Source organism: Ambystoma mexicanum, chromosome 2p (genome assembly GCF_040938575.1).
Source record: "Ambystoma mexicanum isolate Mex_15411 chromosome 2p, UKY_AmexF1_1, whole genome shotgun sequence".
NCBI classification, from domain to species: domain Eukaryota; kingdom Metazoa; phylum Chordata; class Amphibia; order Caudata; family Ambystomatidae; genus Ambystoma; species Ambystoma mexicanum.
Window position 1 is genome coordinate 1,080,133,717 of NC_090923.1, and position 24,417 is coordinate 1,080,158,133.

General features: G+C 45.4%; 1 protein-coding gene across 7 annotated transcripts in view; it reads left to right on the plus strand.

Annotated features, from left to right (window-relative positions):
* RASGRP2 (RAS guanyl releasing protein 2) overlaps nt 1-24,417 on the plus strand; it is a 336,802-nt gene that overhangs the window by 109,982 nt on the left and 202,403 nt on the right. For all 7 annotated transcript variants that reach the window (XM_069645042.1, XM_069645041.1, XM_069645039.1 and 4 more), the window contains exons 9-15: nt 443-724; nt 2,264-2,341; nt 2,980-3,099; nt 3,372-3,487; nt 3,779-3,920; nt 5,008-5,044; nt 5,880-6,038. In XM_069645042.1, the coding sequence (XP_069501143.1) occupies nt 443-724; nt 2,264-2,341; nt 2,980-3,099; nt 3,372-3,487; nt 3,779-3,920; nt 5,008-5,044; nt 5,880-6,038 (934 nt within the window). The remainder of the gene's footprint in view (nt 1-442; nt 725-2,263; nt 2,342-2,979; nt 3,100-3,371; nt 3,488-3,778; nt 3,921-5,007; nt 5,045-5,879; nt 6,039-24,417) is intronic.

The window sequence follows — 24,417 nt, forward strand, 5'->3', positions numbered from 1 at the left end:
GGCAGGTGTATTCACATTTAAATAAAATTGTACAATGTACTGTTTAGTAGTGACACTCCCTTCTCCAATCCCTCTTTTATCCTGATTTGTGTAGTACAGTATTAACTGCACCCCACATTGTTTAGGGTACACTACCTCATGTTCAAGATGCATCTGCTACACTAAATGGTCACTTTGAAGCACTTGTCTGCTCATTGAAGTATACATGCAGAAATCAAACTCCTAAAAGATATGTTTTAGAGTAAACTTGCATTCCTTGGGAGTACGGACGTGATTAGGATTGTTGACGGTCTCAAGGATTTTGTTCAACGTAAGAACTGGTGGGTGCCCTTGACTATGGTGCTCACCTTCAATGATGGATGGTCTAGGCTGGCACCACCGAATTGGCTTTTCCTGTTTGTGTCCTGCCCTTTGTTGAGCCCTGAACTTTCACCTCTTGCAGGTCTTTGAGAACCTAATTGAACTGGTGACGTCCTGTGGAAATTACAGCCAGTACCGCCGGCGCTTTGCAGACTGCCCCGGCTTTAAGTTTCCTATTCTGGGCGTGCACTTGAAGGACCTCATTGCGGTGCATGTGGCTCTGCCGGACTGGCTCGACAAGGCCAAGACGCTGGTGAATGTGGTGAAGATGCAGCAGCTCTACTCCATCCTCAACGAGCTGGTGCTGGTGCAGGCCATGAAGCCGCCCTTTGAGGCCAACGCTGACCTACTCAACCTGCTGACGGTATGGACGAGTAGTGTTGGGGGGGCCAGGATTGGTACGGGAGGGAGCACTAACAGAGAGCTGATGGACTGATGGAGCATGGGATGTACAGAAGGGGACATTGAGGGCCTTGCGTCAACCTGGTCAACATGCTGACAGTATGAGGAAGAGTATGGGGTGATGCTTAAGGGTATCCATGGCACACACTTAGTAATGATCCATAGAAGGAGTGGATAAACAGGGGAGGGTGAGGCCCCCAAGACCTAATGATTCTGATAACAGTATTGAAGTGGTGTGGCAAGAGGGTGTCACAAGAAGAAAGCTTGCAGGTCTAACACCAGCCTGCTTCACCTGTTGACGGTACAAGCAGAAAGAGATGAGACCAGGGGGGTGAGGAAGGTAGTGTTAGAAAGGAAATGGCACAGTCCCATGGTAGCAAACCTACTGATGTTAGAGACACGAGAGGGGGGGGTATTAAGGAGCGGGGGAGAACATTCTGTACCCACCAGACACATAGGGCTGCATTGGTTGGTCTTTCGGTACACATTTATATGGAGTAAACGTTCTACTTACATGTAATGTGTGCAATTCCAAAAGCAGAGCTGTTCACCCTTTCTGTGGGAAGGGGAACTCGGGAGAGCCATGATGGAATGTGGTTCATATTTGGTACGTATTGCTCGTTTTTTCAGTCTCTCGACTCAAAGGGGACTGAGGAGACCCCAATGGTGTCCCCATGACTTGGGCGGAAGGGATGTGATATAGCTGCGAAGTATTGTGACGCAGTTTAAGGTCTGGGTCCTGGTCCTCCCTGGACCAATGTTCCATTATATTCACTTCTGCGTACAAAGTGGTGGCGGATTCTCCAAAAGGTCGAGAGACAGAGAGAGAGAGAGAGGGAGAGAGAGAGAGAGAGAGAGAGAGAGAGAGAAAGAGAGAGAGAGAGAGGCCCTTTACCCTTTCAATCCAAATCTTCAGCATTTTATTAGATCGTCACCTTTAAAAGGTGAAGTCGAGCAGACAGACAAACAATTGAGCAGCTCCTCTCTTCATCAACAGTGCATCATTATCCTTAATGGCATGCACTGTGTGGTGGTTCATTGTGCAGAGTGAGTAGCTTTCTGCTGGGTCGTAGGTTACCCGGTCAGGGAGAAAGCAGCACTGTATGTGGATTGTGGCTCGCTGTAAGTGGACATGTACCCCAGGAGCCTGCAAGAAACTGTCCCTATGATTTGGTTCACAGAACCTGTCTATCTAAATGCACTGCTAGACAACACGACCACCGCGTCCCACTCATGAGGCTTCATCCATTGTGAGTTTGGTTGAGTGGGCCTGCTTCTAATTTTCAGTTCTCTGGTCTCTCCTTAAAGAGAAGAAGTTGTCCAATGTTTCACAAAGTTTAGCTGCTCTGGCAACAAGAGCAACCCAATTGTTCAACTGAGGCCATTGGTGTGGTCTCTAATCAAGGGAGGCGCGTGTGAGGGGGCCTAATAATGCAGCTGAGATGAGACAACAGAACCTGACTGCACTGTGGAAGTTTCACGCAGGCGTCTGTGCTTTTAGGTCTCGCTGGATCAGTATCGTTCCGAAGAAGAGATCTACCAGCTCTCCTTGCAGCGCGAGCCTCGCAAGACATCAACGGTGAGGAGCGATGTTTCTGCCATATGGAGGGGTCAACTCAACTGTGCCATTGTTTGCATATTCTTTGTCTGTCATTCTTTGTTAATACCATTGTTTATGTCTGTCAGTTGCACCTGCACCAGGGTAACTGTTTGTCACAAAGGACCATAGCACAAGGTTAGTCTGCTAACAACCGTTCGGAGCAATGTTGCCTGCTTAGTTGAACCTACTCACGGGGTGTGCCTCTTAAAGGGCAGTGGCCGTCAGTTACATGTCATGTAACATCATTAGGGCCAGCTGTCACCTCAACCTATGTAATATGTTTCACAGTGACCCATGTGAATGTATATATGTTTGTTGTGTGATTTGAGGGAAACGCGCAGAGCAAAAAACATTGAAAACATTGAAAACATTGAAAAGGGTGAATGAGAATGTGAAATGAGTTATATGGTAAGAGAAGAGCGCAGGCATATATAAGTAAGAAATAAAAGTGGAAATGAAACGAGTAACATGAAATCAGGTTGAGTTTTCAGATTGTAAGGGATTGAGGTGATGAATGAGGCATTGAGCAATGTAGAGAGATACAGGCAGTAGAGTTGTCAAACCGCAGCACTTCTATCTTCTTTAGACCGCTCTTCTTTTCCATCCATCTCCCTCAGCCCTCCAGCCCAACCTCGCCTGTGCCCGCCCGACCAGCTGGCCTTGACGAGTGGACCTCCGCAGTCAAACCCAAACCCGACCAAGCTGTTATCATCAAGCACATTGAGAAAATGGTGGAGGTAAGGCGAGAACCCTGGGGAACTTGCGTGTTTTGTGGGTCTGCGTCAACATGCTTGGGTGTCATGTGGCGCGAGTGGTGTTTCCGATGGTCAAGTCAGGAGTTCTGATGCCAACTCCTGGCTCGGCCCCGTGAGAACTTCATCAGATGGTGGTTGGCCTGCATGGCCTTTTTGAAAATTATTTGCCACGTAGGTGTCCATCTTTGACAATATAAATGCTATACGTCTGTGTCATGGCGGTTCCCCAAAATGTCTGCCTTCTGATCCCACAGTCTGTTTTTCGTAACTTTGATGTGGACGGCGATGGACACATATCCCAGGAGGAGTTCAAGAGCATCCGGAGTAACTTTCCTTACCTATGCAACTTTGGGGACGTGGATGAAAATCAGTGAGTACAGGCCACCATCTTGTGTGGCTTTGCCTTTAGTGTTTGCCTGTCAGTGTCTGGTACACACATTCATGTCCTTGTCCGGCCTGGCCTATAGTGGGCTGCATTTATTCTATCATGGGTCCCACTGCCCTTTGCATAGATATCCGCGTTGCCCCTCTACTTTTCTTGTGGCCCAGTGATTTTCTTTCATCCTGGATTGTCTCTGGCTTTGTGTTTGCTGATCATGTTTGCGGCAGCTGCTGACTGAGGCCTGATTTCTGCTGACTGAGGCCTGATTTCTTCCCTCAGGGACGGCTGGATCAGTAAGGAAGAGATGACGTCCTACTTTCTGAAGGCCAGCGCCGTGCTCGACTGCAAGATGGGCTTCATACACAACTTCTCTGAGACCACCTACCTGCGGCCCACGTCCTGTGAGCACTGCAAGAATCTAGTAAGTCACCAGAAGTGGTCTTAGGTTATCTCTTCAGATCTTATACCTGACATGACCTCTGAACCTTCTTCCTTCCATTGGGCTATCATGGGCTGAATAGGCATCTTTCTTTCTTAAGGAACTCCTGTTGGATATAGTTGGATGGAATCCATATATGGTATTGGATCCCATCTCTTTGACCCTAAGCACCTTAACTAACTCGTTTTCCATTATTTGTATTGCTTACATTTTAGTACCTTGCGGCTTTAAGCCTTTTAAATGATCGTTTGATGTTCATATGATCAACTTTTGAAATATGATTGTGTTTTGTATGAATGCTGAATACTACTTGTTAACCATATAGCAGGAAATAAATACAAAATAAATAGTGCACCTGACTCTTCTCCCTCAGTATTGCTCTTATACCTGATCTCACACTAGCACTCGTCATCCGATGTCCCATGGCCCTATCATAGGGCTGTTAATTTACCCATTGGAGCCATTCTCCCACAAACCTCCCAGTCCTCAAAAATGGTCCCCCTTTTTCTAAAATCGTCAACAAATGCCATGACATTGCCAACTAATGGTTCCTCGTTCTATACCTGCACATTTTAGCCTATCCCCGTACCTGCCCTCCTATCTCCCTGGCATGCCTTCATATCCCCTGGTCCTGATACCATGTTTGGTCTCCTGTTCCCAGCCACCTCTTCCCAAGACCTGACCTCCGTTCCCCAGGATCCCGCCTCCTGTTGCCAGGCTACATCGTCTTTCCGCAGGAACCATCCTGCCACCCTTAGGACTGATCTTCCTATCCCGAAACCTGTCCGACTATTTCCAGAAACTGCCTCCCTAACCCCGGCATGATCATACTATTGAAGGGGTCATCTTACCCCCGGAATCCACATCCTACCCCCAGGTTGGACATCCCATTTCCAGGATGTCGCTCTGATGTTCATGATAGCCATCGCATCCCTGGATTGGCCATCCCATCCTGGGACTTACCAGTTTCCCGAGTTTGGATTGTAAATGTAATGAGCCCTCCTTGGCCCTGTTTCATTTCTTTCCCCCGTCTCTTTGTGCCATTCATGCCTTTTCTTCTTCATTGCAGATCCTTGGAATCTACAAAAAGGGTCTAAAGTGCAAAGGTATGTCACTGTCCAATGAAGGGCACCTACGTCGGTATTCCATTGAAACCAACTCTCTCTCATTATACAATCAAAGATCACTGTCACAATCAAATGAAAGATGACTTTTTGCGACTGTTAATAAATTAAATAACACTTAGAATCACAGGAAATAATGCTCTCTTGTGTTTTAAACAGCAATACTTTCTGATCGAAGAGGGCTTTCTCCGCCCCTATCTAATGATAGTATCTGTTCCTCTCCAATTAAAGACAATTCGTTGTCAGTGCTTATAAAAGCCAACTTTTTCTGTGGATAGACAATTCAAGATGAGTGTAATGAAAATCATCCAACCCAAAGCCGACTTCAATGTCTATACCAGCTGAGAAATTGTTTATCCGGTTCACATTGACTTTCTCTGTCACTCAACCAATCAGAACAGACGAGCCCACGAGACCACCCAATCGGAGTGAACCCTCACTCCTTGTTATCCATTTGAAGGTGACAGTTTTCTGCAACTGGTTATTTATTGTTATTAACTTCTAACTCACTCTTCCTTTTCGGCCTTATGACATCAGCTCCACCTCTGCTCAGGCCCGAACACAGCTGCTTCTCCTCTGCTCGTGACCATTCACTGGTGTACCTCCTGTTCTCCTGTCCATTCACATTTGTTTCTCATCCGCATTTGTCCTATCATTGCTGCTTGTCATTAGTTATCATCCAATGAAAGGTGTTGCTTCTCTGATTCTGCCCTTTTCTGGTTGGTTCTCCTAAACCTTGCCTGCTCATTGCTGATTCTCCGAGCAGGGTCAGTGCACGTCGTCTCACGCGTTACTCTCGTCTCTCACCTGTCTCCAGCCTGCGGGGTGACCTGCCACAAGCAGTGCAAGGCTCGCCTGTCCGTTGAGTGCCGCAAGCGCTCAAAAAGCGTCAGTGTGGAGGGTGTGTCCCCACAGAAGAGCCGCTCCCTCAGCTTCTCACTCTACAGCCCCACCAGAAGAACGCCAAGACCCCCAGGTATGTTGTGCACTGGAAGGGCAGGGGAGGTGGGCCTTACGATGCACTTTAGTACACTGTTCCCTGGTCTCTACACATGTATTGATATTGATATTGATATTTTATTGGTATCACGCTCATACACAAGTGTTTCAGAGCGCGACGAGGCTAGGGAGGGGAACAAGGGAGAACAAAAAAAAACAACGATCTTACTAGGCCCAGTGACATTGAGAACGTGCAAGTGGAAGGGATAGGGAAGGGGAAAGTGCAAGGGGGGGGAGAAATGTTAAGTGCTGAGCAAATAAATAAAAACAACAACAAGTAGCTATCTTAGATTGTTTCGTTTTCCGACACAAAGACTCAATTTCTGCAGCACAAGCCAGTGGGAGAGTGGGCAGTGACTGGCACTTTGCCAGCTTTTCCAATCACACCCAGTTGGGAAAAGCCACCGAACTATTCCCAAACTGGTCATGATGTAGCATGCCTACTGTATAAAGGATGCGGGTACACATATTACACAGCTTGCCCTGCTTGAGTCACAAAAAGGACTTTGGCGTGTGATTGTTATTCGGTGATAACAGAAAGAATGCAGCCCGGTAGACTACAAAGGGCAGCCTTGAAGCTAGTCAGAGGAAGTGCGAAACATGCAAATTCTACTGGGTCTGCGAGGAGGAAACACCGTCACCTTTGGGCTGGGTGCAGGGCACTGGTCCAGGCTGCAGCAAACGGAGCATTCCTGTAAGCACAGGGGATAGATTAGGCAGGCGTTGTTTCTGAACTTGTTTAGCATGCAGGGCCTTCTCAAATCTCCCTTGTGCCTCTCTTAACCCCCTGACTATTTTTCCAGAAAGCCTCTCTTTAGATTGGTGGGCAGCCTTGTCACTCAGGGATGCAGACCTCTCTGTCATTGGTCAACTGACAAGATCTGAAGAGATACCTCTGGATGAGGAGGACCCAGCGTTCCTCCGCTTTCCAGAGATTCTGTAGCTCCGCCATCTTGGCAGACCTTTCATGGCATGTCTGTGAGGAATTCACCAGATGGTGTTAATAAGGGCCTAATACCAATTTTGGTGGATTTTTTTGTTGTTGCAGAAATACCTCTGGTGGTAAATACCACCTCTACCAGTGGTATTTCTGCAAATCCACCCAATTTCACTAGCAGAGATGGTATTGCTTGAATATCACTGGCGGTATTCCATTCAGCACAAAGGTTGGAATGGATAATGGACAGCAGTGGTTCACACTAGTAATATACATTTTATAAATGCACAAAAGTCACGTCTACCCTTTTGTGAATTATATGGGAAATGTGGCGGGGGCATCAGAAATGCCCTCTTACTCACCCACTTCCAATGCTGCCATGTGAACAATTATTTTCTGTAATGGAGTCAAGCGCTTACAAATTGCACCCATTATTAGGGACGTTTTAACATGTTTAACTCCGCCTGTTAGTTGGAGGTAAAAATAGCCGGATTTCCAGCTGAAAATACCTCTGGAGGTGTCCCTTAGGAATTTTCCTGCAACTCTGCGAGGCAAATCCATCAGTATTTTGCAAATAGCGCCGGAATCATTGCCTTATAAATCTCCATCTTGCCTCCACGCGCACATGCCTGTGTCCGCGAGAGCAGGCAACCCTAGGTAAAGTAGATCAGATAAGGGTGGATGGGGCCTCATACAAGGGCAGGATCCTGCCAGAAAGTTGTGCCTCTGGATGAAACAAAAAGTAGGCTTCCTACCTAACTGCTGCGACCCCCGTCCCAACCATGGTTCTACTGATGCACGTCTCGATCTAGCCAGTCCATCTACACTACAGGGTAGCTCTGCGTATTCAGAGGAAAACACGAAAATGAGCAACACTCCCTTTTAATGAAAACACGTGTTTTGGGGAGTTATAACCCATAACCCACTACCGATACCGGAGTGTTAAGAGCCAGGCATAGAGGGGAGTAGGAGACGAAGCTGGGTAGGGAGAGACCCGCTCATGAAGGGGGCGAGAAGGATAAAAGCCACACAAAAAATGGGTCGGAAAAAGAGAAATGTGTTATTCCTCACACAACCCCATCGACTGCATTCCCAGGCTGTCACACACGATCTGCTCGCTGTGTACAACTCTGGTAGGACTCGTCATGCCTGTTATGTTATGTTATGCTAAAGGTTCTTACGGCACACTGTTGCCACCTGCCTGGTTTCCTGGCGCTCTGCCTGTGGCGAGGATGAGAGGAACGTGTAGCCTGGCATGCAGGCACATCCATGTGCCAGGCAGCTAGGGACCACTACTGCCGTCCAAACAAAAAAGAGGTGTTCCCTTGTATGGCTTCCAAGTCCTCTTTCCTGTTCTCTTGGTGGCCGCTTGGATCCCACAGCTGCCTTCTCCCCACAAAGGGTTTGTGGATCGCTGACCCCACCTGCAGCCTCAGGTATCCTGTCAAATATTTGCTTGCACCCCTGCGCCAGATAGCCACCCACTGCTGCCACAACCCTTTGCTGCTAGGCTCCCCACAGTATGAATATGGTTAGGCTGTCAGCTGCAACTCCCGCGGCTCACTCGAGTTGATGGGTGCACTACCCATGACAGAGATCTAATTCACAAATGCCAATCGACGTAACATAAAATAGCATAACAAACGCAAACACTCTAGCCATGTCTTGGAACAAGAACACACCTCATCATTACCATTTTCCAATGATTCTCTAGGTAGCAAACGAACACTTTGTAATTGGTTATTGCTTAATCGCGGATCGGGGGATCGGACCGGTGTTGCTCCATGTCGTTTTGCTTTCAAGGCAAGCGCGTTGCCCCTGAGCTAGTCTCCCAAGACTTTGACGTCTATCCATAGAGAATACAATGCATAGATGTCTTTCCATAATTACCTGATGGGTGACTGCAGACAAAAGCCTTACACAACGGATGAAATTGCCTGTCCAACACCCCAGGAAGGTTTTATTCGCTAGGTCAGCACTCGGCACAGGCCCGCCTCCTTGGCAGTGGCCTTTTTGTCCCTGTGGTGGTGTCGGCTGGTGACTGTGCTTTTTCATAATACTTCATTTCGGCCTTAGCCATCCAAGTTGAAATACAAAAAAAACAATCAGCAAAGAACAGTACTATATCCAAAGTAAAGAAAAAGAATAAGGACAATTAAAATCCACGTGGAATGAAATCTGATACAATAATCAGATTACGATAATCTATTCAGCTCAAAAAGCAATTGATCAAAGGGAACAGTAAAGTGCGTATATAACATAGTCATTATGAGGCTTGCTAAAATATAACATTACTATAGACAGTTGGATGTTTATTGAGATAACAAACACATTTTATTCTATTGTTTAAAGCGCAACCCTAGCTCAAGAGCAGCGGAGAACTGTATAAGTGTGGGTAGGCGGCATTTGGGTTGGTATCCTTTAACACTAGTGCAGTACTGTGAGGTCTGTGCGTCCATTGGAATTAGTCCTTGATCAGGTGTTTTGTAAAAGCCATGCTTTGAGAGATTTGTAAAATTGGAGAATTGTGGGGGCATTCCCATCCGACACCGGGATCGAGTTCCAGAGGGTGGGTGCATGATAAGAGAAGAATTGTTTGTGGGTCCTCTCTTTGTGAACGAGTTGTGGTTGAAGATGGTTGGTTGATTTGGTGCACGAGGAGCGTGTGCCACCAGATATGTGGAGCTTAGCTGCCGGATAGACTGGTATACTACTCGTGACTGCTTTGTAGATGATACATGCAGTATTGAACAGCATCCTACCTTGGAGTGGAAGCCAATGTAGTTCACGTAGGATTAGGTAATTAGGTCAAATTTCCATGCTCCTGTAATATGACATGCTGCGGTGTGGTGACTGCTTTTAGAGTAGCCAAATGAGCAGCTGGGAACTGTGTCGGGAGAGCATTTCCCCCATAGATGTACGAGACCACAAGGGCCTACACTATGGTCCAGAGGTCTTGCAGTGGGATGAAGGATTTGTTTTTTTGTAGGATATTCTCAGACTGGCTATTTGGGCCTTCTTGCGCGTGGGTGTACCATGGGGTGGATGGTTTGGTCTTAGCTCGGCTGAATTTTAGGGGGGTATGAGTGTCCACCAATTTCATAGCAGAGTTGCTGAATAATTCCAGGAGGTCTGAGGCATTCCCTGTGGTGGGGAAGTCTGCAAAATGTACTTCTAGGTCATTCACCGGGAAGGTTTTGAATGAGTGACGTTCAGTGAGGGGAGCGTTTAGCCTGATCTTTGAGACCCGCAGTCGAGTCATTGACTGATAATGGGATGTCAGCGTTGTCAGACCAGTCAAGTGGGATAGTGTCTGCACAGGTGATGCAGGGGGATGATGTGAAGACTACGTCTAGGGTGTTGCCTTTGTTGTGCGTGGGGGAGAGCACAATTTGCTTTAAGATCCATGGAAGCGGCCCATGGAAGCTATTCAAATACATGTTAAAGCCACTATCCTTCAGTTTCGTAACACTCAATGCAGTATAATCACCCAGTATCAAACTAAGGTGCAATAGAGCAGTTCCCAATCATTAAGATTTGCTTAAATGTCCTTTACCACAAATTTGGTTCTGATTATCCATCCTGATTTCCACATCAATGGTTTGGAAGGTTGCCCAGAGCTGTGCCAGAGGTTTCGATTAATTCGAAACCTTCCAGCCATCACCTTTTGTTTTGCTATAGTCACCCTGAGTGGGACGTGTATGCCCAGACGTGGGTCCCGAGTCTGCTGGCCCTAGAGACCCAACCTACTCCTCACTGATGATGCCCAATGAGGCCGAAACATGTCTGGGTGTGCCTGTGGTCGCGTGCAGAAGGTATGTGACCTAGTGGTTCGGTCGGGACTGCCCCTTTTTGGGGTGGGACCAAGCCTGATTTGCATATGGTCTTTCCCCTTTCTGTTATGGCTTGGCAGGCTAAAGAACAATGTTTTGGAAGGTTTCCCAGAGCCCTGCCAGAGGTTGAGATTCATTCTAGACCTTCCAGCCATCACCTTGTGTTTGCTGATGAATATATAGGATAAGACAGCAAGGACCAACGAGAGCTGGGTGGTACTTTTACAGTAATGTGCTTTTGTTGCCCTCTGTGCTGGGTGAACCACTGTAGCACCTATGACACTGGCGGCTGTGGTGCTGAATGCAGTCATGTGCCAGTGTGCTAGACTCTGTCACCTGGAATACACCTGTGTATCGGTTTATCCAGGCTTGCTCTGCATCACAAGAGAACGTGGCACTGCCCGGCTTAACAAGGCCTAACACGTGACCACTGAGTGCCACCATCCGCAGATTAGTTTAGTTTAGTTTAGTTTAATATTTATAATGCGCACCAGACCCAGGAGCAACAGGGCTATATACACTCCCAGTGGGCTAATGTTGTGTCTACAGGTTATTAGAATTGATATGTTTAATGAAATGTCTTCTGAAGTGTAGTGAAGTGAAGTGCAGATGAGCAGCAACACCTGAGCCATGTGTGTTATATGCCAGCCTTACCACTTACACTGGCACATATTCATGCTCACGCCCACCTGCATATTGAACTAGTTAGCAGCTCTACGTACCGCTGATGCGTGTACGACATACTTGAGTCAACTATAATTCTGTGGCAGTGCTGCGCGTTATTACAGTAGCAGACAGACTCCAATATCATGCATGCTGACTGGAGCAGTCCGCGTGCATGGGCGCATGAATGCCCATGTCTGCCATTTTCCAACGCATTGTTATTCATGGAAACAGATAAACAGCAGAGCAGCTGCAGGGTGGTAACTAGCAGAGCAGCGGCAGGGTGGTAACTAGCAGAGCAGCGGCTGGGTGGTAACTAGCAGAGCAGCGGCAGTGTGGCTCACCAAGTCCATGAATAACAGTCGGCTGTTCCTGCAAGCCGCGGGGACCGCTTTGCTGCTCTCTGTTGTGATTTGTGTGACTACTGCTATAATACAGTTGCCAAAAGCACCACATCATAATCCAGCTAAGTCTTAAGACAGTAAGTTCCAGTGCTCAGAAATAAGACTAACTCCCAGGGCTCTGCTCGGGCAAGCACCAGCACAAAATCAGCAGTGTCTGTCCCCAGCCTCCAATTTTACTCCACTGGATACCTTGATCTCCAAGGATATCCCTTAATCTGGTATTCCTGCCTCTGTCTCCATCATTAACCCGGGAATCCTGGCATCCACCTTGGGTCTCCTTTGTCTATTCTTACCTCCAATGTTTCACCCTCCATCTGCTCGAAGTTCAGAGTCCTTTCATCTTTGTTTGTTCGTTTATTGACTTATAATGCGCGCCAGACCCAGAGGTAACCGAGCGCAGCAAAGATGAATGTGCAAGGCTTACAAAGTTACAGGAATCTCGAAATTACAATGTTACAAACTTTACAAGGATACATCAAATTTACAGTAGTGCATACATTTACAATGGTACAGGGATGTACGGTATATATACTTGCAAGTGTGAGTATAGGCAGGTGATTGCAGGTAATTAATATACAAGATGCAATGTTAGCATGCTGTATTCAAGTTAGGCATTAGTTGATAGACTTCTAAAAATACATATATACATATATATACACTCCCAGTGGGCTAATGTTGTGTCTACAGGTTATTAGAATTGATATGTTTAATGAAATGTCTTCTGAAGTGTAGGAACGGTTGGTCAGCTCTCAAGTTGTGTGGCAATACATTCCATAGTTTGGCTGCTGTCACTGGGAAGCTAATGCCGCCAATTTTGGCAAGTTTAAATCTGGGTATTAACAGACAGTTTGAATTGACAGTTCTTGTCGGTCTATTAGAAATGTTTCTCTTTATTTTTTCCATCAGGTAACTGGGTGCTGCATTATTTAGAGCTTTGTGGGTCAAAGAGATCATTTTTAGGTGGATTTTATTAGCAGTCGAGAGCCATTTGTACTGGCGTCTGAGGAAGGAGATATGTTCTCTTTTATTTATCCCAAGTGCCAATTTTAAGGGCATTATTGTGAAGGATTTGGAGCCTTTGGGTGATGGATTTGTTGGCACCGCTGTAGAGTGCATTACAGTAGTCTAGTCGTGAGAGTATTAGGGCTCTTGCCGGGATCATGCAGCTGTCATTAGATAAGAAGGGTTTACCTGCTCTTGTTAATTTACAGGTATAGGCTGTAGTTGATGCTAAGGAGTTGACCTGTTTAGTAAATGTCATGGCAGAGTCAAGGTAGAAACCAAGCGTTTTTACTTATCTCGAGACTTTAATGATGTTGCCGTCGATGCTGAATGCTGGGTAGTCAGGGCCTAATTTGTTGATTTTTGCCTGTGAGCCCAAGATGATTAACTCTGTCTTATCATCATTCAGACAGAGGCTGTGGGATGCCATCCATGCCTGAATGATAAGATACACCCTATTTACCACTTCCCTGTCCTTATCATGTTCCCCAGAAAGCGGGAGGAGAATCTGTGTATCATCTGCATAGTTAGTGTAGGTGATACCTAGATGGTCCAAATCATCGAAAAGGGGTTTGGTAAATATGTTGTATAGAGTTGGGGAGACACAGGAGCCCTGGGGGACTCCACATATGATAGGTGTAGGGTCTGTTGCTGCTGAGGGGGAGAAAACTATCTCACTCAGAAAGGATTCTATCCATTTGATGGCCTGGGTGGAGAAATGAGCAGCAGAGTCCAAGTGTCTGCAGAGGACATTGTGGTCCACGAGATCGAATGCAGCTGAGAGGTCAAGTAAGAGCAGGAGTGATGTCTTTCCTTGATCTCTCAGTTCATCTATTTGGGTCTTTAAGTCAAAGAGGGCTGTTTCGGTTCCATGTAATGGATGGAAACCAGATTGTCTAGCTCCCAGTAACTTATGTAGTTCAAGGTATTTTTGAATTTGTGTGTAAGCCACCTTGTCCAGTATCTTCAATAGAAATGGTACCGTGGTAATCGGTCGGTAATTCGTGGGGATAAGGGGGTCTAGTGACTGTTTCTTGAGGAGCGGGAGCACCCAGGATTGTTTTAAGTTGGCAGGGATATTGCCTGTGGAGAAGGAGGCATTGATACGTTTGGAGATGAAGGGTGATAACTCTCTGGCCGCATCTTTTATTAGCTGAGCTGGGCAGATATCACCTTTACAATTAGAAGGTTTAAGGGAGAGGATGACTTTCTCTACCTCTATGGTGGAAGTTTTAGTGAAGGAGAATTTGTTGTGGCTGTTGGGGATGGCACTGGACGGTAGCTCGGGCTGATTGAAGTTTAACAAGTCTTTTTTTAGTTGGATTTTGTTTTGGAGGGTGTTTATTTTATTTGCTAATGCATATTGGATATCTGCACACCAAGTCTGATCCTTAATGCAGATGTCTGGGGTGGCAATTGGTGACTCAAGTTCTTTTAGTATGGAGAAAAGTTCTTTCATACTCGAGTTAGAGTTAGCAATGCGGTTGTAGGAGTTTCGTTTTGCCAAACAGACTTTGTTTTTATAATGACGAGAGATAGAGGTGAGGTTAGCCTTATTCTCATCGGTTGGGCATAGTTTCCAGGTTGATTCACATTTTCTTTTTGTTACTTTCTAAAGCTATTTTCGCCTCGGCGTAGTCCACGGTCCCTATCATGGAGCATGTTATTTTTGACTTATCACTCCTTCTCCTTCCTTTCCCCTGGCAGCTTCCTGTGTGCTGGGTCGAGATAAAGCGCCCCTGACTTCCCATCTTCCCAAATTAGATCCCTGTGGTTGGTGAGTCAGGCGTTGAGGGCAGGATGCAAAGTCCAAGCTTCCTTTCTTACTATCAGCGACGAGGAGGATGGATACAAACCTGCTTTGTTTCCGGTTCTCTGGGCTTTGACAGAGGCCTCAGCAACTTGGCTGTTAGTGGCGGTTTTGCCAAACTGCTGTAGCCAATAAGCCCCTAGTGGGATTATGTGGACGGCACCAACAATGGCACCTTGGAGCCATTTTCTCTGATAGGCGCCTGGTCCATGATCTATTTGACAGATCACCCAACAGAGCTCAGTGACCATGTTGGGGACCTATTACTGGACTGGGCTCAAAGAATGGGCCTTGGACAGGGAAGGATAAACTGAAAGAGCTTATAACAGGCAGGGCTTGGTGACAGATTGCATGTCTCGGGGGATAGCTCAGCGGCAATGCGCTCAACTTGGAAGCAAGATGATGCGGAGCAACACAGGTGAAACACAGGTTCGATCACCGGGTCCACGCTTAGAAACCTCTGGGTAATAAGCACGTTGTAGGTAACCAATTAAAAAATAAAATAAATGCAAGGGTGCTGTGATGGGGCCTTGTTGGCAGAACCTATTGACAACTGTTTTGGTTGGCTCAAAGCAGTTTTGTGTCTTTCCGTGACAGTCGTGTCAGCAATACATGGTGAGTCAGAGGCACCTTGAGGGCTTTTTTTCCAGCCTATGGGGATACTCACGCTAATGTAGTTTAAGAACTAGTCCCTGCCTCGCAGTAAGAAGGAATCTGGCCCCGCAGTTTGCACAGAAAGCATTTTGCAGGAATACACCAAACGTATCTTGGCTGATTGGGTGTATCTGGTGCACTCAGTACCTGATCCGTGTGTATGAGGGAAGCTTACGCTGCTGCTGCTCACTTGGTTGCGTCTCTTGTGTCTGTGTGTGAGGGGAAGTGCATTTAGTGCACGTGTGGTGCTATGGGAGAGCTAGCTAGTACCATGGGGGGCCTACTCCTTAACGCCCTTAGGTGATCATTGGTAGCAGTGGTCGCGCATCTATCCTTACCTGCAGCGGGAGTGAATGGCATGGAGTGAGATAAAGAACAGCAAGCAAAGCCCTGTCAAACAAATTGGCTGAGGCAAAGTTGGCTGGATGTCCACCATGGACAATGAGGGCGGATCTCCTGGCTCACCTTCCAGGCACCACACATACGCTGCTGCTTCTCAGGAGGGTACATCCAACCAGGAGGCCACTTAGTCATGGCAAAGGGTCAAGCTTCATTTAAGGGCTAGTCCCATATTCTGGTTTAGAGCAGCGGGCAGGCTGGTAGAGAGGCACACACCAACAGTGTTGGGCTCTGAGGCCGACGGGTCCCAGGGTTGCCTTATCTGGTCGTCAATTTAGGAAAGAGCACAAAATAGTCTGCTAATGCTGTAGAACCAAGTCAGCAGCAAAGTGAACCGAACCTCACCCAGTGCAATATATTATTATTATTTTGCAATTTGTGTAGTGCACCCAACCCGGAGGCATCTAGGCACTGTAGGGGGGCAGTGGGAGTAGGGGGGCAGTGGCATCCAATTAAAAACACTGATCCAGCAAAAGGTGCATAGGTGGTGTGCCCCCAGATTTGGCAATGAATTGTGGGATGAAATGCAACACAGGGGAGCCTTCTAGGATGCTCTCCTGCCTGTCATGCGTACGAGAAGTGTTTGCTGGGAGGCTGTTGGACTTCAGTGGACGCAGCACTTTTGAAGCAAGCTGCTGTGCATTATTTTCAGGAAAGCCTCGCAACGCAAAGACAACAGTGAGAGTGCCTTCTCTGACAGGGTGGTCATCACGTGCAGCCCACCTGTCACACACCCCATGCAGCCAGCTCTTTGACCTCTTGGCTCTGCATACTGCTAGATTCGGTTCTATGTTCATAGATCGGCAGGGTTTTGTTTGCACATTTTTGCCAAAAAAAATGAATCAGCATTTAAAAATAAATGTATTTGGGGGATTTCCTGCAGCCCCCTTTCCTATTATCTAGTCCCTATTCCCCACACCCCTCAACCCCTAATAACCCTTTATTGACCCCCACTCCCATATTTTCCGAAATCGTTTTTTCAGCCGAACATTTTGCAAAAAAATCAGCAAAAAAAAGCCTGACGATTTAACAACGTCATACCATTGATTATGGGGTTATGTTTAGTCGTTCTATGTCATTTTCCCGACATTCATGTTTCCATTTGATTTTTTGTCGACAAAAACCAATAGAAAAAACTCATCAAAATGTTTAAAAAAAATCTATCTGGGCCCTATGTTGTCACCCCAACCCCCTCCTCTCCGTTTCTATACCCTTACCCTCCCCCCATAAACATTTTGCTGGGTTTTTTCAATGGATTTTTTTCAGGGGGAAAACCATTAAAAAACGACGTTCGGCAAAAGGACAGTGCGCGATGTTTAGCAGAGGCGGTTTGCGGTCTCCTGTAGAGCCCGTGTATGGAGCTAAATGGAACACAAGAGGGAGGACTGTAGGGCCGAATTCGATGGGTGAACAAACCTTCTGCCTGTTCTCTACCTTTACGCGTGCGTGCATGCGTGCCTGCGTGCGTGAGAGAAGTCCCCCTACAGTAGAGTGGAGGATGATCCATTGCAAGGGATATTTTTTTAGAATGATGCAAGATTCTAATGTGAATGGGTAGCACGCTCAGATGGACAGCTGTCTTGGGCCAGAATATTGCATTGCCTATAAGTCAGATCTGCAAACTGCGGCTCTCTGGGAGTTTTCAACTACAACTGGCTAGGGCTGATGGGAGTTGTAGTACACAACATCTATAAATGCAACAGTTGCAGCCCAGCTATAACTGATCATAAGTAAAGTAACCAAAAATGAATAATCAGCTATGCCTGGAACGGGGCAGATGGAGAGTTAGGAGTAAACTTGAATGTATTCAATGGCGCGCAACGATTGTTCGAGTTCCCATTGTTAAATGTTAAAGGTATTTGTACCGCGCACCATCACCAACGGAATTGGTCCCCAGGCGCTCTGGCGGATCTTTAAGCGATAAGGTGGGATGGGTTAGTAAGGTGAAGACGGAGTAGGATAGTGAGAGGAGTGGTGTTCTGTTGGCAGCTTCAACTCGGTATACACTGTGTGCTGAGCTTTGGTGCAGGTATTGGATCGGTGTCAGTCATCGTGTGATGTTGCTCCGGCTTATGTGTTGTTGCAGTGTTGTGAAGTGCGTGCGGCTTGTTTGTGCGAGAGATGGTTGTGTGATTTTTTTGAGTGAGATAGTATGCAGAGTTTGAGATTACATTGGGTAGTGGGTTACCTGACCTTTAGCATGCTAACATTCACAGTTTTGTCTAAGTGTGGCACCTGTTGACCTTCACAATCCCATCCAGATGCGGCGCAGGCTAACATTTACAATGCTATCTAGGTGTGGGCATGCTGATATTCACAATTCCATCTAAGTGTGGGCATGCTGATATTCACAATTCTATCTAAGTGTGGACATGCTGATATTCACAATTCCATCTAAATGTGGACATGCTGATATTCACAATTCCATCTAAGTGTGGGCATGCTGATATTCACAATTCCATCTAAATGTGGACATGCTGGTATTCACAATTCCATCTAAGTGTGGGCATGCTGATATTCACAATTCCATCTAAATGTGGACATGCTGATATTCACAATTCCATCTAAGTGTGGGCATGCTGATATTCACAATCCCATCTAAGTGTGGGCATGCTGATATTCACAATCCCATCTAAGTGTGGGCATGCTAATATTCACAATTCCATCTAAATGTGAACATGCTGATATTCACAATTCCATCTAAGTGTGGACATGCTAATATTCACAATTCTATCTGAGTGTGGACATGCTAATATTCACAATTCTAAGTGTGGACATGCTGATATTCACAATTCTATCTAAGTGTGGGCATGCTAATATTCACCATTCCATCTGAGTGTGGACATGCTAATATTCACAATTCTATCTGAGTGTGGACATGCTGATATTCACAATTATATCTAACTTTGGGCATGCTAATGTTCACAATTCCATCTGAGTGTGGACATGCTGATATTCACAATTCTATCTAACTGTGGGCATGCTGATATTCACAATTCCATCTGAGTGTGGACATGCTGATATTCACAATTCTATCTAAGTGTGGGCATGCTGATATTCACAATTCCATCTAAGTGTGGGCATGCTGATATTCACAATTCCATCTAAATGTGGACATGCTGGTATTCACAATTCCATCTAAGTGTGGGCATGCTGATATTCACAATTCCATCTAAGTGTGGGCATGCTAATATTCACAATTCCATCTAAATGTGAACATGCTGATATTCACAATTCCATCTAAGTGTGGACATGCTGATAATCACAATTCCTTCTAAGTGTGGACATGCTAATATTCACAATTCCATCTAAGTGTGGGCATGCCGATATTCACAATTCCATCTGAGTGTGGACATGCTAATATTCACAATTCCATCTAAGTGTGGGCATGCCGATGTTCACAATTCCATCTAAGTGTGGACATGCTGATATTCACAAGTATATCTAAGTTTGGGCATGCTAATGTTCACAATTCCATCTGAGTGTGGACATGCTGATATTCACAATTCTATCTAATTGTGGGCATGCTAATATTCACAATTCCATCTGAGTGTGGACATGCTAATATTCACAATTCTATCTAAGTGTGGGCATGCTGATATTCACAATTCCATCTAAATGTGGACATGCTGGTATTCACAATTCCATCTAAGTGTGGGCATGCTGATATTCACAATTCCATCTAAGTGTGGGCATGCTGATATTCACAATTCCATCTAAGTGTTGGCATGCTAATATTCACAATTCCATCTAAATGTGAACATGCCGATATTCACAATTCCATCTAAGTGTGGGCATGCTGATATTCACAATTCCATCTGAGTGTGGACATGCCGATATTCACAATTATATCTAAGTTTGGGCATGCTAATGTTCACAATTCCATCTGAGTGTGGACATGCCGATATTCACAATTCTATCTAAGTGTGGGCATGCTGATATTCACAATTCCATCTAAGTGTGGGCATGCTGATATTCACAATTCCATCTAAATGTGGACATGCTGGTATTCACAATTCCATCTAAGTGTGGGCATGCTGATATTCACAATTCCATCTAAGTGTGGGCATGCTGATATTCACAATTCCATCTAAGTGTGGGCATGCTAATATTCACAATTCCATCTAAATGTGAACATGCCGATATTCACAATTCCATCTAAGTGTGGACATGCTGATATTCACAATTCCATCTGAGTGTGGACATGCTAATATTCACAATTCCATCTAAGTGTGGGCATGCTGATATTCACAATTCCATCTGAGTGTGGACATGCTAATATTCACAATTCTATCTAAGTGTGGACATGCTGATATTCACAATTATATCTAAGTTTGGGCATGCTAATGTTCACAATTCCATCTGAGTGTGGACATGCTGATATTCACAATTCTATCTAATTGTGGGCATGCTAATATTCACAATTCCATCTGAGTGTGGACATGCTAATATTTACAATTCTATCTAAGTGTGGACATGCTGATATTCGCAATTATATCTAAGTTTGGGCATGCTAATGTTCACAATTCCATCTGAGTGTGGACATGCTGATATTCACAATTCCATCTAAGTGTGGGCATGCTAACATTCAGGTTTCACCTAAGTGCAGCGCTTGTTGACCTTGACAAGAATGTTAGTATGTAATGCAAGGCAACTTCTGCAATCCTGTCATGAATAGGTTCAGTCAGGTCGTCACAAATCTTTCTGAGCATACCTGGTGTGAGTCCATGGCAGTCTATGTTATTGGGAGGTAAGATAGAGTGGCAGGGGTTTTCTGGAGTAGAGTAATTGCTCTACTCCGCACCCATACCACACTCACAGTCTTTGTTGGTACTGCAGCCACCCAATTAGGGGGTGTGGTGGGATAGGGGCGTGGGGGTGTGCTCGAGGCCTATGAGGTAAGAGCTACTCTCTTGCCGTCGTGTTTCTGTGCACAAATGCACAGACCAATCACGGGCGGTGGGAGAGAGGAGTGGGGGTGCGGTGGGGGGGTGAAGAGGGTCAGGTTTGGAAGGGGGAAGGTGCTGAGTGCACCGGATTTCACTACTATTGGGCCAAGATGAAAAGGCAGCACAGGACGCTGCTTGCCTGGTTGGAAAGGGAAGGTGCCGAGTGCACCTGATTTCACTAATATTGGGCCAAGATGGGAAAAAAGGCAGCACGAGACGCTGCTTGCCTGGTTGGAAAGGGAAGGTGCTGAGTGCACCTGATTTCACTAATATTGGGCCAAGATGGGAAAAAAGGCAGCACGAGACGCTGCTTGCCTGGCTGGAAAGGGAAGGTGCCGAGTGCACGAGATGTTTTTTTATATAAAGTGGTGCCAAGATGCGAAGAAGGCCAGCGCGCGACGCTGCTTTCATGGGGTCTTACCTGCGAGCTGCTGCTTGGGTTCTCTTAGAGTTGCAGGTTTTCAACATGGAACCCGATCTGGAGGCAGTTTACACCCCTCCTTCAGGTTGTAGCCCTATAGTGTTGGCAATGTTTCAGGCGGACATATTATTATGACCTCTGCCTCGTTCAGGAAAAACAGCTACACGTGTATATTGGGTTCGCTTCTTCTAGTGAGCCTCAGATGTAAGTGAAAGTGAGGGTATCAAAGTTTCCAAGGGAGGAGTTGGGGGGCATGTTAACTGAATCAGTGGCAAGATGGCAGTAAGACAGAGACCGCCAACATTCCTTTTCTTGATCAAACGTTGCAACTGTAAGGCCAGGGTACTTTTGACTTGGGGTCTTAGGTTATGAATTATTAATAAAGTCCCTCTGCGAGTGCAGGGAATTGCACTCCAGCTTAGACTTCCTGCATCCAAGGTGCATTGGTCTCTTGCCTAGTGTGTCCTAGTTAATGGCAAGCTCTGGACTTTGTTCACACGGTGGGTCGTTTCTGATAGCAGAGACTTCAAAGCCCTCAGACTCGCCAAGTTTGCTGCCATTATTTATTGTCTGTAAATGATGACTAGGATACGGGGCTGAAAGTGTCTTCCCCGCTGTGGCGAAGAATCCTGGCCTCCTGCAGCTGAGGTATAGGGGAGCAAGATAGGTGTGCTTGGCGCGACTGAAGAATCTGGGGGGACATGACGCCTCCCACGATTCATCATATTAAACATTCATGATTCCTTGATTTAAGCCACATTACCTGCTTGGGCGTTTTTTTTTGTAATCACCCCAAAAACTAATTTCATAAAGGAAATAACATGTGTTTGAGGTGAACGCAAAGCCGACCTCCTGGCTCATAAGGATGATGATATGCAGATATAAATGTACAATCGGAATGTAACCTTCGATTACACTTGCCAGGGCGATCGCTGAAGAGTAAACAAAGGGACTCAGACACCTGCTTACTGGCCTACCTTCCCGGACTGAAATAAACGCCAAGCAATCAATATCAACAGGTTGCAGCATTCTAGGGGAGCGTAGCTCCTTCTTGCATTTGATCAACCATGCTTCAAGCTGTGGCACGTAAGAATTACTCTCTGTATACATGTATTTCCCTATTTCCTATTTGAAACTTATCAAAAAGGTGACATAACACTGATGCTGTTGAAACTAAGGCGATACTATCAAGATGGTTGTCGATAGTTCTAATCAGCCAGTATGGTAGATACAAACTACTTACTAATAACTAATACATCAATACTCTTTTGTGAACCACTTGGAACTGTGTAAATACAGAATTGGTTCTGAGCTTGTAGTTTTTACCTTTGAAAAGTTACATAGTAGGGATTATATAAAAACACAACATTTCATGATCTCTATTCGACTCAATAATGACTTTTGGAGGTTTTCAGATCAAAATAAACTCTTGCCTGTACAGGTCCTTCTCTGTTTCCACCCTGTCTGTGCGTGTCGGTTTGAGAAGCCTTTCCTTTATGTTTACCCCTTGGGTATGTCTCTTCCTGGTTCTTAATGGCTGCCACCTTGTACACGTTTTTACAAGTACATACGTGATGATGGATAAAGCACAGCTTATTATATGTTTTATTCAGTATTGTTACGTGTTAGAATATATAATAATAATAATATCTAGTTTTATATAGCGCTACAAGACCGCAGGCCTCTGAGCGCTGATATAACAGTTGATATTATTATCCCACAGCATGGTATTGTGTGGTACTCAATTTATCAACCTCGTAAGGATGAAAGGTTGAGTTGGCTCTGTCGAGATTCATAGCATAAAGATAAATATATGTACCCTTGCTAGTAAACAATACTCAAGGTAATAATTGGGGTGGACCAGTTCAAGTATTAAAGCTGGTCCAAAAACTTGTTTTAGTAAAGTGGTTGGTTGCTAAATAGCAGATCCAATCGGGGGGTCAAAGACATGTACAAACCATTCACTCTGTTCAGAAATACATAAATGCAAAAAACAGAGATTTATTTTCTCATACGGACTAACACATAGTGCATAGATTTAAAAAAAAAAACAGTGCTGTAGAGTACAGCATACATGTGCAAAAACAATACTAGTTCATAATGACATCACTTAACAAAAAAAACAAAAATAAATAATATATACAACCAGATAAACATAAAATCCTGTATGATTAGTATACAGATAGGTTTCAATAATTTCATTATTGTTTGACAATATACATGTTGATATAGGTGAATAAGTTTTTCTAAATAAATCTGTTGAGATTCAAACCTGCATCAGCAGGCTGCACACAGATGTCAAAAACGAGAGCTAAGCTGGCTGTGCTATCTGACCTGCAAATTTCATGGGCATTCTTTTGTTCCGGTCATATGTAGAAAAGGTACACAGGCCACATTTACGTAAACTCCCTATTTATGGTAGCCATATTTCTGTGGTTGTCGAATTGGTTGTAGAAGGCTTGGTGGTTCAGTACACCTGAGCTATATGTATATATATATATATTGGGGATAGTTCTGACCCAGTACTCTCACACACCACTCAGGTCTTCGAGGTGTAATGTTTATCGATACTAACAACTATTTTAGGCAATGCATGGTGATCAGGATTAGTTCTCTGCAATATTAAGGCAGAGGGGTTTAAATGATCAGACACTCAAACATATGATTACGTTTGTACTTACATGCTCAAAAGGTGCATTAAACAGCGTGGCTTTGTGTTGAAGCTGCATCAGGGGCGTATGTGTTAACCTGTTGGTAGGTGTTATGTTAAATCACTTTATTTAGTGAAAAAATGGAATGACGATGGGACACTGTGATTCAGTGGTCAGACAACTGCACAGGCGTCAGGGATGTGCCTCTGGTAAGGTGGGATAGTCATCTGTTTGGTCTTCGATGTGAGCGCGTCTTCCTGCGACTTCACCATATTGGTGGGGTCAATGTACATGCATGTTTTCTGAAGTTTGCTGAAGCTCACTAAATCCAGTTCAGTGAATAAAGAGGAAGCTGAGCAGACCAGAGACTGCTCTCTACCTTGCTCACCATTGCAGACCAGTAAACCCCTCATATGCTTCAATGGGAAGCCGTGCCCTGACCTGTAGCCTGGCACTTGCCAAGAGACCAGGGAAGGGCCACTATATAACCATGGGCGTAATTTTAGGGGGGGGGGGGGCAGGGGTGTTTGTCCCCTCCAACTTTCATGGCACACCATTTTATCCCCATGCATTTGGCTGGAGGCACCTTTTCTTCAGATGTCATGTCCCCCCCCCAACATTTTCAGCAAAGTT